Source organism: Sparus aurata, chromosome 15, assembly GCF_900880675.1.
Source record: "Sparus aurata chromosome 15, fSpaAur1.1, whole genome shotgun sequence".
Taxonomy (NCBI): domain Eukaryota; kingdom Metazoa; phylum Chordata; class Actinopteri; order Spariformes; family Sparidae; genus Sparus; species Sparus aurata.
The window spans coordinates 4,310,331-4,324,550 of NC_044201.1; the positions used below are offsets into that span (position 1 = coordinate 4,310,331).

Consider the following 14,220-nt stretch of genomic DNA (forward strand, 5'->3'; position numbering starts at 1 on the left):
AAGTGCTGTATTGTAGGCAACTGGATATATTTAAGTGTTGGAAACGTTTCACCTGTCATCCGAGGGGCTTCCTCAGTTTTAACTAACTGGAGAGGAGTTGCAGACTTTGTAGACTCTGTGTGTGGGAGTGTCCTTACAGAGTTGTAAAGGTCACATCTGAGCTCTGAGTTTCAGAGTTGTTAGGGTCACTTGTGGGTTGTTGACCCAACCGGCCTTTGTGTGGGGTACTAAGGCTAGATGAGCCCAGGTGTGTGAATGGTTGTTATGCGGTCTTTGAACAGAGGAGGTGGCCTACGACATTACATTACTTATCACCCACCTACATTATGATATGGAGTTCCCTCCACAGACGGCTAAACAACAAATCACACCTGGGCTCAACTAGCCCTAGCAACCTACATAAAAGCCTGTTACTCAACTCCAGTGAATTAGAACTGAGGAAGCCTCTTGGATGAGAGGTGAAAGTTCTTCAAGAAAGTGAAACACATCCAGTTGCCTACAATACAGCACTGTTGCACAGAACTGTAATAATAGGGCACCTCCTTCCTAAAGATATTACGTTACACAATAAATTACGTTACATCAATAAATGTTATTTGTTAACTTCTATGTGTGCAATGTTGATAAAACATGGTGCAAAGAGCACACATTTTAATATCATTTATTACATGAAAACACTGAAAAATGTAATGATTAATGATTTCAAATAGCCTCTGTATGTGATATTTTCCCATCACTTTTTAAGTTAAAAGATGATAATGCTCAAATTTGTCTAATTTTTACAGTTTCTAGTTGACTACCATAGGTGTAAACATTTCTATAAATGTTGGGGAAATGCATCATTACCAGTTAAGTCACTACTACTATGAGGATGGCTTCAAGTAACACAAACAATGCCGATGTAAGAAAATGAGCTAACACCTCAGATGTGAAGCTGTTGTATGATTGTTACTGATGTAGAGTCTTTACTGTGTGTGTGTGTCTGTTCTCAGGTGGCTCTGGTAAAGATGAGATCACATATTGCTTCCTGTTCTAAAGTACAGGAGCAGATAGCCAACTGTCCCAAGTTTGTCCCTGTGGTACCCACCTCTCAACCTATACCAAGGTACACACACTCCAGCCATATCCACGCTGAGCTGACTGAATCTAAAAAGGCATTTTAGACACAAAAACGTGTGTTTTATATTGGCATTTTCAAACCTTTGTTTCAGTAAGTCTCAGCTGTAAGGCACAACCAAAGCTTCGTTGGATCCATAAGTTGTTGTACTAAAGAAAATTGCCAATGTTTATTCCTAGTTAAAATGACTAGGTGCTCACATTTTCATGCCCAGTGATGGAAAGATTCTCATTCAGCTCATGTGGTCAGAAACCCCCAGTCACATGTTCTGGTGCAAAGCAGAGGAACAAGTAACTATTATTTTGTCTTTATTTGGCTCCCCTTTTGGACAAAAGTGGTGGGTTTGCAGTGATGGTAACCGGAATAAAGACTGCATTTCCCATGAGTACCACTGCCTCATGTCGCAAAGATCTTGATCCAGCATGTGAAAGAGAGCAAATAAAAAGTCAAATAATTTTAATACTGTATTTCTTTTTTAAACACACCTGTTTGCATGACACATAGTGATGTGCTAATGTATCTGCTAATAGCTATGTAAGATTAATAACTGTAAAATGAGGATTTATTTTAGTGCCACTCATACACCTAGGTTAGCCTAAAGCTAACAGATTTGGTTGCTCGGTAATAGTAATTTTTATTTATCTAGAGCTAAAGTTTGCAACATATCATGTCCACTGTGACCTTAATACCCATACTGCAATACATTTCATAAATAAAATAGACATTACATACCTGTCTCTGTGGAAAAAGGCAAATTCACGATTGGCTTTGAATCCTTTCAAATCCCTGTAATTCCCTTCATCTGTTGAATGATCAACCAAGGTTTACCTTGGTCAGCTGATGTACTAATCACTGTAAAACATATCTAGGGAATGTTTAAACATAGGCTTCTGCGGTCTGTGTGTTATAAATCGCTTCATCAGATTTTGCAGGGAATCGGACCAGGTAACATCAAGTGTAACTATATAGAAATAGCCAATCTTCTTGCTGATGGTCTCATTTGCTTTGGAAATAAACTGAGACTGTTTCATAACTAGTTAGAAATGCCTGGTTGCTGCTTGAAAGAAACTCTTTATGAGAAATCACAGAAGCGAGTAATTTTAGAAGCAGGCTGTTTTTAATTGAACGGTCTGTATACATTCCATTCCATCTACATTCTGACTTCCTTTAGTAGAACTACTACAAGCTTCTGAAAATTGATGCATTGTTTATGTATGTGTGTCTTTATGTACCTGTGTGTGACCTCCCATATGTAGCAATATTCCGAACCGGTCAACATTTGTGTGTCCGTTCTGTGGGGCCAGAAACTTGGACCAGCAAGAACTGGTAAAGCACTGTATGGACAATCACCGTAATGACCCTAATAAAGTGGTAAGACTGAACTCTGATATACACTAGGTTACTTTAATATCTAGACCAACTTATGTTAGTCTAGAAACAGCACAGTTAACGGTGTAAAGTTGATGAACATTCTCAGTCATCCAGGCTGTGTGTGTGTGTGTGTGTGATTGTGTGAGAGTGACAGAGAGAGTGTGACAGAGAGACGGAGGCAGAGCAAGCAAAGGAAATACAGCTGAATGAATACACTGCATTCTTAAATGGCATTAAAGAAACACACAAAATAACAGAAAAGGCAATATATGGCGGTTGGTGTTGATTCTGTGGCATACAGCCACAAATTAGTCAATGTGTGGAAAACACTGTTTGCTACTGTTTGCCACTTAACAAACCACATAAGGCCCGCAGAGTTAACACAATTGTAGCGGTGGTCTTTTCTTCGGTCTCAGAAGTCCTCAAAACCCTGCTGTTATGTTCAATTCACAGTTTGATACACATGCATGTGAACATCAAACTAAGCTGTATGTTTGTATCACCAGGTGTGTCCGGTGTGTTCAGCCATGCCATGGGGTGACCCCAGCTATAAGAGCTCCAACTTCCTCCAGCATCTCCTCCACAGACATAAGTTCTCTTATGACACCTTTGTTGTAAGTCAAGTGTTGTCATGATTCTTTGTCTTTTCAAAGTGATTATAAGGAATGTTCATCTTTTCTTGATTTTGGTGGCCCCTGTGGACAAAAGACGGCAATGGTGAAGCAAAGTAAACTTTGTAGTCTGACGGAACAACACTGAAACAGAGCAGCTTCTTTCCTTAGGCTCCTCAGTTCATCCTCAGCATTTTACCATGAAAAATAGATTAAAGGGATATTCCGGTATAAGTTTAATCCATGATCTAACACACCGTGAAACTGTGTTAGACTACCTCGCGAGAGATCAAGTTAGCAGACCACTAATTTATGGAGATTTATCAACCTCAGAAACGTAAATGGATCCAACTATAAACTGCCACCAAAAAGCCACAAATAATGCTCACCAAAGCACCAAACTTCAGCAACAATACAAATAGGGTCTCAGCACATAGTCCAGGACATTAAAACTCCACTAGCTTAGCTGGATTTTTACTGAAAAGCTGACAAAGTCTTCTGCAGCAACTTCCTGTTGACGGGAAGTCCCGACGAGTCAGCTCATGGATGAAAATGTATCATTATGACTCCATGGAAAAGCGATCAAAGTTCATGTGTCTTACCTGCCAGTTTATAACAGTTATTACCGAGAGCGGACAGGGAAAAGAACGGAATTGAGCATATACTGCAGTGTATTGTTGTCGTGCGGTCGTTTCTGAGGATGCTAAAGCTACGTGAGCTGCCGCTTTGCAAACTTTACCTCTTGAAGGGGGGACCTCAGTGTTTCCCCCAGTATTTTCTGAGACTGTGGCGCCGTGGGGTTTTTTTTTTCTCTGGTTATAATGCTTTCACACAGCCATCATGAACTCTGATATTGTAAAGAAATACTATTTTTATTATTTGTTTCAAGAGAGGAGTTATCTAAGTCAGAATCCTGCGCGGGTGAAAAATAATGTACTGTGTCGGACACAGATGGGGATCGGGTAGGACGCCTGGAGAAGGCAGGTCGGGTTTTACGATTGCCATTTTCAAGGCGTCACTTATCAGTCATTATTAGCGACACAAATGATAAGCATTTATATTTCATATGAGCTCATTCATGCGTGCTTGCGCCCTCCCTAAACTCCCATTCCCCACGCTGTCTTACTTTTACTTTTAAAAATTGCATCCATCCAATTTTCCTTTGGGTGTCGGTAGCAATTTATAGCAGGTTGGCTCGGGTATGGAATGTTATTTGTGCTACTGTCGGAAAACGGGTCGGATGCGGTGACCCGTGCAGGACTCTGCTCTAAGTAACCATTTTAATCCTCTAGCTAATTATCAAGCTAAATATCCAACATGCTAGTTAACATCAAAGACTGCGGTGGAAGAAGACGGTAAAATATTTCCTTTTATCTAACACTGGATTTATTTATGCCTGAATTTTTAAGGTGTGGCGGCTTTTATTTTGCCGTGGCGGTGCGCCACAGTCAATTACATGTAGGGGAAACCCTGGACCTACTCGGTGTCACGGTGTGTTAGAACATGGATTAAATTTACACCGGAATATCCCTTTAAGTTTTATGACTTCACCAACCCTGAAAAGTCTGAATCATGAATGATAATAATACCCATAATAACTATACAGAAACAGCCATTATTCTGATTGGTGGTCTCACTTGTTCAAGGAGAAGGAAGTATACTGAGACTATCTTAGTGAAAGGTTTGTGTAATGTTTTCATGTTCAGACTTGGTTTTATCATCTGTCCTGAGTGATCCAGTCACCCATTTGAGATCTGATCATTGTGTCCATTTGTCCTAGTGATGTACGTGTTAAATTGCACATATAGTAGGAAGTGAGATCTGATTACAATTTGAGAACTGACAGGCTTAGAGCTGTTCTGTGTTCAGATAGTTATATAAAGTCTGAAAGGGGCCATGGTCCAATGAAATCACATTTATTTTACAGAAATAAATCCAAATTTCCTGTGGATCAGAGTTTTTATTAGATTAGGTTTGTGTTGTGTATTTACAGTGACTAGCAGCTGTGGTTTTATGTCTTTTCTTAGGACTACAGTATTGATGAAGAGGCAGCACTGCAGGCAGCTCTGGCACTATCACTGGCTGAAAACTGACAACAGTCACACCACATCATACTCTCAACGTTAGCACCAACTGCACTGCTGCTGTTCCTCAACGACTCAGAAGGTATCATCTAGCCAACAGACACACCTGACCCAGATTCACACGGTCTGTTACTTCCTTTTTACACCGAGGATGTTTTTCCTGGTGCAGCAGTACACTCAGTTTGCTACGCTACCAAACAAAAGCACTTTGGAGGCAACTTCTTTGCTTCATTCCAATTTGATGATCTGAAGACATCTTGTAGGTTTGGAATGGATCCAGTGACTGTATCAAGAGAAACTACATTAACACCTATCACACATAATATCCCAACCTAAAGCATCAAAGCAGTAGCTTCCCTCACATCTTCAATTCACCTGACTGCTGCTCTCCACACCACAAAACAGCATGCAGGTCTCCCTCCATGGTATAATATATTTTCTGTGAGTTTGAAAAATCCTAAAGCTCGCTGACTCTAAAACCCCTCATCCGTGGTTCAGATCTCTGACCAGCAGTCACTGGCACTCACTGTGAGTAACTTGGTCAATGCTCACTCTGAGTAAAAGTGGGCACCGACACATGTTCCAGTTTCTTCTACAGAGTGGTCTGTGGTGTAATGAAGTTTGAACAAATGCAGTTTTTTGGTGAGTTAATATACAGTAGCTAGCCCACAAGGTGTAGTCAGGAAATGTTTTGCAAAGGCAATCGGACATAATTAAAATGTGCATATAAATGTAAAACACAACGTATCAACAGCTCCTCTGTTCATCAGTCTGTATGAATGCTTACTAGGGCTGGGCGATATGGCCTAAAAATTGAATCTCCGATTTTTTCACACCAAACTCGATTTACGATTTTAAGCAATTTTTTTTTTCTTCTCAAGAACAAACTTATTTTAATGCTATGATTTACAACAAATTTGCCCTGCCACTGTAAACGATGCAGCTTCAAACTGACTTGAAAAAATATATAAAGTGCATTTGAAAAGACTGTGTCCCTTTTTGATAAAATGCTTTTGTAAACATGAATTTAACATGTCAGATTGCTTGCTATTATAAAAACAGATCAGTTTCCCTATTGGTATTGATAAAGTGTTAACATAACTTTCATTAAATACTTTACTTTGCAAAAGGTGCCTTTGTTTACAAAAACTTATTTTGTATCCCTGAAGATATGTAAACTAAATTAAACATCTGCATGCATTGCATAGTAAACATCCCATGTTGGTAGATGTACAGGACATGAGGTGTGTGCTTGCTGTCTGTTTTACACATTTTGGCGAGCGTGTCTGCTTCCTCTGGCTTGAGACATCATGCCCCGTTGTGGCTTCGTAACACAAACCTGGGGTCTAACATTTTCATCATGTGGATGAACCTCCGGCTTTTCCACTGTATATACGAGGAGCATGTCTTTAGCGATATGCAATGTGACTGCATCTGTAACAGCTGTCCACCGGGACCCTTTCTTCTAATACGGGACACAATGATTAAATGATTCTGCTGATTTCGGCTGCTTTTTAGCGGGTATCTGTGGGCTGCGCGGTCTGTACATCTGGTAGTGCACAACAAGTGTCCCACTGTGATCCAGGCATCTGTTTGAGATGCTGAAAAAAATGGTTCCGTCCGCTGGACGGTGGTTTGTTCGAGGTCCGGCGCTACAAAACCAAGCTACTGACGAGCTTGCGGAGCAAGTTAAATAAAAAATTGATTTTCATTTTTTAAAATCGTCCTTAACCAAAAACTTGAATTAATCGATTTTGCCGATTTATCACCCAGCCCTAGTACTTACCAGAGAAAACAGTCATAAATTAGTCATAAAATCAACTGGCAGCCTTGTGAAGACCAAGTAAATCACAGAAAACATCAGCATAATATTTCCGTAATCAATTAGGAGAGACTTGAAACTAATTTATTCTTTCTGCATCCGCGTGAAGAAGTTTAATTTAGGGACCCACAATATGAATTTTTTCAGCTGTAGCTGAGTTACCAGCTTCTCATGGCCAGTAACAATATGATTACAGATAATTTCCCTTTTTTTGTATCTTAGAAAGAAGTTCAGAACATGTAGACTATTCACAAACATCTACACCGGAGATGACATGTTTGGCTGTGATACACTGTACACTGTAGTATAAACAAAACCGTAACCACTGTCTACCTTTTGGCCTCTGTCTGGCCAGCGAGCCGGCCCTAACCACTTGCTTCTGCTCTCTGTTACCCTCCGTATAGAGTGTAAGTAAAAGCTTCACCTGAGAAATGGTTAGTGTTGATATCAGAGGCTAATGGCAGGTTGTCAAGAATTGGCAATTTATAATAATCCTCAAGAAGAAGCATGACTCCATGACTGCTGTGAAAGCTTGATTTTAACATTAAATACACTTCAGTGTCTTTGTAAGTTGACTACAGAAGATGGCGTCAGTGCTGAAAATATGTCAGGGTTTGTTTACTGGTTTTCAGACCAGATGAACTCACTGGTAGAGAGACCCCAAGGGCCTAATGTGGAAGTGTTAAAAGAGCTGTCAGAGATGGTGTTGAACTACTTTTAAATGTTTACATAATAAATGGGTATTTCAGTCATAATTCCACCATGGAAACACTAAATGGAGGGTTCAAATGTGGTGCAGGTACTGGAGGCTGAGCCGTAGCTTGTCCATTAGTGTCCAGCCCAGCTTCACAGAGGACAACAGGAGACCTAAAGAGCTGACAGACTTCAAAGATTATCCGCAGCTTGAACTGATCTAAGTGCACCCATGAAGAAAGGATAATTTGTCATAACAGCTCAGAAGGATAATACTATCATGAACTACATACTATGTTAACATTTACAGTAATCAACACTAGCACCCTGTTCACCATCATTTTTTGTATAAATGTGAGTGTTTGCACTTATTGATTTATTTCTACAAGATTGATCTGTTGATGTTTGTTGGAAAAACAGCAGACAGGATGGAAGTGCTGGACTGAGGTCTTAACTCCATTTTACTGTTATCTTCTTCTTCAGTTCTTGCCACAAGGAATATTTTTATGATCCATCTGCCAAGATAGACAAATATAAAAAGATATATTTTTGGATAATATCAGTTCAAACCCCTGGACTAACATCAGACATGGTCTGCAATATGCGTATGCAAACTGATGGGGACAATACATTTGTAGAACTTGATTTTCTGTTGACACACATGTCCACACACATCCATAGAACTTGTACAGAACTAGGGGTGGTTAATCGGCCCAATTTCCCGATTCGATTTCCGATTATTGAAGTCTTGATTCGATTACAAATCGATTTCCGATTATTAACGATTATCTATTCGATTTTCGATTATTAACGATTATTGATCTTCCATTTCACATCAGTCAGCTGCTGAATTATTTTACTTATCTTTTGAGTAACACCTCACAGCACCTTCAATATTGTATAGTGTAACTGTAATATCAAAATTATTATTTTTTAATTTGTTTAATTTGTTTCACTGTTAAAAGAAAGCTGCCAAGCTCAGCAGCCGGACTCATGTTAGAAGCATTGTTGGTGACGAGAACCAGGGTGTGTTTCTCTATTCCCCACTCGTCTGCCATTGCTTTGAGAAACTCACATATTCGCGCTTGTGTGGCTATCATCCATAGCTTTCGTCTGAAGTACGTAGGACATTAGCTTCCATTAACTGCTGACATAATGAGCTGTAACGGTCACATATGAGACTGTAGCTCTGGATGTCCAGGCATCGCAGGTTATTGCTACCCTGTGAGCAGAGTTGAGGGACTCTTGCACGGAAAGGTTTGTCTCCTTGTAAAGATTTGGAATCGATTTAAGTGTGAAAAAGCTCCGGGATGGAATAACATATCTTGGCTCCAGACTGTGGACCATGTAGCGGAAGCCAGTAAGAGGAGGACTCCAGTTTGTATTACTATTTAAAAAAATATATATATATATATATATATTTAATAATCGAATCATAATCGTCAATATTATAATTGCGATTAATCAATAATCGATTTTTTTCACCACCCCTATACAGAACCAGAAAGAATTGGACTGAAAAGATGTTTTCTATAGTTTAACCAATAGATGGCAGTCCTGCTCAAGCCATGCAGAACCATACTGAAACCAACACACATGAAAGTCATGCTTTCTGTCGAGGAAATGGAGGCATGCATTCATCATTTGCACTTTAATTCAGACGTTTTTTAATAAAAGTTGGATTTCTATTTGTATAATCTAAAGAATTGTTAAATGATTTTGCTATTAAATTTCATTGTGTTTTGTTAAAAAAGCTGACAAAGGTCTTGTAAGTTATAAAAGGTGTCAGGGTTAGAATTTAAATGTTTTCACAAATACAGAACTAATGGTACATTTCTATCTAATAGAAATGTACCATTAGTTCTGTATTTGTGAAAACATTTAAATCTTTGTTGACGGAGTACTTAATTTAAATGGGCAGCTTTTTTTTCTCAATTTGAATTGACACCAGAGCTGACATGCAGATATAGTAAAAACAGATCACATATATAGGACAAATTCTAAGGAAGACAGTTAAGTCCATGTGAAGAAAAAGAAATGTTCCTTTTGTTAACATCATTGTGTGGTTAATGTTAAAGGGGGAAACCTTATATTTTCAATGTAATGCTGATTTTCTTCATATTATTGGCTTAAATTGGACTGCTGAAGTGTTCTTGCAGTTCTTTATATTGCCGCAGATAGCTGATAATTGTGCAGACATTAGCTGTTGGTAGCTAGCAAAGTATGCACCCCAGCATGCCTGTGCTGTGACAAAATAGCTTTGGTCTGTTGTCAAAATTCACAAGGATTCGAGTCTTTCTGTTATTTTCCACTAAATTCCTTTAATTTATTTCATTTCTGTAAAACCTTGAGATAAACTCAAACATTTTGCTTATGTTCTTTCTTCTTCAATTTGCATAAACATGCCGTTTCTGCTTTGACTTGATCAGATACACCACCTCTGAAATTAGGTTCTGTCTGAACATTATATGAACAGTATTTTTTTCTTTAATTTCAGAATGAATAGTTTTGGTTGTTTTAGCTGAAATGTGTCCCTTTTCTTAAAATTAATCGTAAATAGAAACTGAATGACTGACTTATGACCTCAAGCACATAAACAGCAAAAAGATTTCCACACTAAACTAAAATATTATATCTCATTTCATTAATCTTCTTCCCAAGAGTACAGCTTTTGCACACTTTAAGATTGGGTAGGAGAAGACCAAAGGCTGACAAAATCAGGAAAATTATGTAGACAACCACAGAGGCTGTCTTAAGTAGGGTTGTGGACTCTCATCGCCCAATCAGGCTACACACAGAACATCCTCAAAAGCCCATCAAATACACCTGGACAAACAAATCTACGCCACTCAGTGAAAACCATATAAAAAGTACATACACTACTCACAATAAGTTAGGGATATTGTTATTTACATGAGTGCTTTTCCTGTTTGGTCTGAATTTTAATAAAATAAGTAAAAGTTCCCTTTGATATTACTAATAATGAATGAGAAGAAACACCATTTTCATTAGTTTAATATTTATTACCCCAAAAATTTAGACAATAACAAGAATAGCCCCAAATAACAAAAATTGACAATGTCAGTAGCGGGTGTTTCCACCATTTGCTGCAATGACAGCTTGACAGCGACGTGTCATGCTCCTCACTAGCCTCATGATGTTGTTCTGAGGCAATGCGTTCCACTCCTCCACAAGTGCTACACGCAGTTCTGCCAGGTCATGTGGGGGTGGGGTACGATCATCCAGTCTCTGCTTCAGCTGGTCCCAGACGTGCTCTATGGGGTTCAGGTCAGGGGACATTGCTGGCCATACCATATGAGGCACTCCGACTTCCTGAAGTCGAGCTGTGACAATTCTGGCACGATGTGCTGGAGCATTATCATCCATGAACAGAAAGTTGGGGGTGTGCTGGCGGAATTGGGGGATGATGATGGGTTCTATGATGTCTCTGAGGTAAGAACGTGCAGTGACTGAGCCATCTACAATAACCAAATCTGTTTTGCGCTGACTGGTGATGCCTGCCTGGACTGTTGCACCTCCTCCACCAAAGGGAACCCTGGGGACCATGTTGACCTCTGCGTATCGCTCACCTCGCCTTCTCCAGCAACGCTGATGACCATCATTTCTGTGCAAGGTGACCCGACACTCATCAGTGAACAGGACGGTAGACCACTGCTGCATTGTCCAGGTCACATGGTCTTGTGCCCACTGCAAACGTTCACAGCGGTGTCTTGGTGTCAGTGGAGTCACCTGCAACGGTCGTCTGGCATTCAAGCCAAAGCGGTGGAGTCGGTTTCAAATGGTTTGTCTGGAAACCCTAGTACCCCTCACATCTCGTAACTGGGCCTGCAGCTGTGTGGCAGTTGCATAACGATGTCTGAGTGCATAGGTCCTTAGGTACTGGTCATCGTTGCGGTCTGTCACTTGTGGGGCTCCACTCCTGGGTCTGTCACGAACTCTGCCAGTAGTTCTGTGTCTTGATGTAAGTCTGCTGATGACACTTTGAGACACACCAAGTTCACGAGCAACATCTGACTGCCTGCCACCGACCCGAAGGCGCGATATGGCCAGGTGGCGCTGCTCGTCCGTTAAGTGACGTCATGTGTTCATGGCTATTTGAATGATGAACTTGGAATGACTTACTGCCAATACCAGTTTTTTTTCCCACAGAATGTTGAAATTGATGCCACATTGAAAAGGGTTGTCTTTTAGTTTTTTGGTATTGGCCCCAATATGTAAGGCACACTGTACGCAGTGAGACCATTACATGGAAAACACAAAATGAGGTGTGTCTATCACCCCAATACAATTGCCTCCCTATCCCAAAACTCTCTAAAGAGAAACAAACACCGTATGTATGAAATCCACTGAGTCTCTCACAATATCCCTAACTTATTGTGAGTAGTGTATATCAATCAATGCATGTGTGTTCACAATAGAAATTGTATAACAGTTTAAATGTAGGTTCAAGCCTGCCCTTGAACACAAAGGACATAGAATTAGGCAAATGTTTGTACCAGTCAAAAGTTTGACACACCTTCTCATTTCATGTTTTTTCTTGATTTTCATGACAATTTACAGATGTAATTTGTAGATTTTCACTGAAGACATCAAAGCTATGAATGAACAAATGTGAAATATCTCTAAATATGTTTTATATTTTAGATTCCTCAAAGTAGCCACCCTTTGATTTGTTGACAGCGCTTCAAACCCCTGGCCTTCTCTCAATAATCTTCATGATGTAGTCACCTGAAATGGTTTTCACTTCACAGGTGTGCCTTGTCGGGGTTCATTTGTGGAAATACTTGCCTTCTTAATGGGGTTGGGACCATCAGTTGTGTTGTGCAGAAGTCAGGTTGGTGCACAGCTGACAGCCCTATTTGACAACTGTTAGAATTCGTATTATAACAAGAAACAGTAAGCTAAGTAAAGAGAAAAAAACAGTCCATCTTTACTTTTAAGAAATGAAGGTCAGTCAGTCCCGAGAATTGCAAAAACTTTGAATGTGTCCCCAAGTGCAGTCGCAAAAACCATCAAGCACTACGATGAAACTGGCTCACATGAGGACCGCCTCAGGAAAGGAAGAGGATAAGTTCATCCGAGTCACCAGCCTCAGAAATCACAAGTTAACAGCACCTTAGATTAGAGCCCAGATGAATGCCACACAGAGTTCTAGTAGCAGACACATCTCTACATCAGCTGCTCAGAGGAGACTGAGCAAATCAGCCTTTATGATCAAATAGCTGCTAAAGAACCACTACTAAGGAAAACCAACAAGCATGTATGACATGTGAGCACTGCACTCTGACAGACAGGAAACACAGTGGTATTCACATGGATAGTTGGCTTGCTAATAAGCCTGCAAGCTAATTTAGCACCAACATGCAAATGCTACTTTATACTAACACAGCAAAATACTGTATTAAGCCTACTGTTTCCTTGTTGTTGAAGAACTCCAAAACTAGTGAAGCTGTAGCTTGCTTGAACCAAGCCACCAAACTGCTAACAGGGTGTTGAAGACTGATTGGACCACACTGAACAGACTATAAGATGGTATGACTCTATAAACATGGATTTGAATAGCTGACTGATTTTTTTAGTTGGATGTTTTTACCTTAACTAGACTCCCTATGAATCCTGAACCACCATATCCTGCCCTACCAGCAGCCTTAAACGGGCACTAGATTTTCCACATGAAGGTCAGTTTACTCATTATTGTGAATCTTACTCAGTCTGGAAAAACAGCTGTCAACTATCTTCTCTGGATCTAGAGCAGCTTTGTCTAGTCTTAGAAAATGTAACCCTGATGATATCATAGTGTGGTCAGGGTTGTCTCAGCTTGGATTGGTAGATTTAAAAGCGAAAACTTGTGTGGCAAATTGGGGGTATGAAATTTTGAAGTGACAACAAAAAGGTACAAAGTATGAGTCAATTCAAATTGTTGTAAATAGCCTATATGACCCAGTATTTTCGGAGTTTCACTCAAATAAAGGACTTAAGTCAGGATATCTCAGCCATAATGTCTCTCACTAGTTTCTCAACTGTATTGAGGTCCACACCAGTAATTACCTACAGTAACCTTCAAAAGTGACTTCAAATTGGTCAACCAGTAAAAGGCATGCTATCGGAAGCAGTGTTGTTTTCGTCGGCGATGACAAAATTACTTCGTTGACGCCCCTTTTTATCATGTCGATAACGAGACGGTGACGAGATAAACACGGCTCTCTGATGACTAAAACATGACAAGACGTGAATGAGTTTTCGTTGACGAGACGAGAATGGACGTAAATGTTAGTGGGTGGTCTGTCAGACGTTCATAATGCATGACATTTCTGCTTAATGTTCATGTAGCAAGTGGACAGCCGCTGAGACCCGGGAGATGCTAGCGTCTCCTCGGTCTCTGTCTTCGTTGTTCACTTGCTGTTGTAGCAGCAAGCTAGTAAGGGTTGCTACTTTCAAATTAAAAGCCCCCCGCTAAGACCCCAGTTCTAAACTCAAATAGGGTGCAATGTAAAGCTCTTA

The 14,220-nt window shown here is 40.0% G+C and overlaps 1 protein-coding gene across 4 annotated transcripts in view; it reads left to right on the forward strand.

Moving 5' to 3' along the window:
• rnf166 (ring finger protein 166) overlaps positions 1-14,220 on the forward strand; it is a 101,475-nt gene that overhangs the window by 20,267 nt on the left and 66,988 nt on the right. For 2 of the 4 annotated variants that reach the window (XR_003986901.1, XR_003986900.1), the window contains exons 3-6: positions 993-1,105; positions 2,374-2,488; positions 2,995-3,102; positions 5,127-5,265. Coding sequence is in view for 2 of the 4 variants with exons in the window: in XM_030441538.1 (XP_030297398.1) it covers positions 993-1,105; positions 2,374-2,488; positions 2,995-3,102; positions 5,127-5,192 (402 nt within the window). In the remaining 2 variants the exon portion in view is untranslated. Of the gene's footprint in view, positions 1-992; positions 1,106-2,373; positions 2,489-2,994; positions 3,103-5,126; positions 6,210-14,220 lie in introns of those variants that run through there. The other 2 variants (XM_030441538.1, XM_030441539.1) reach the window with 2 other exon arrangements.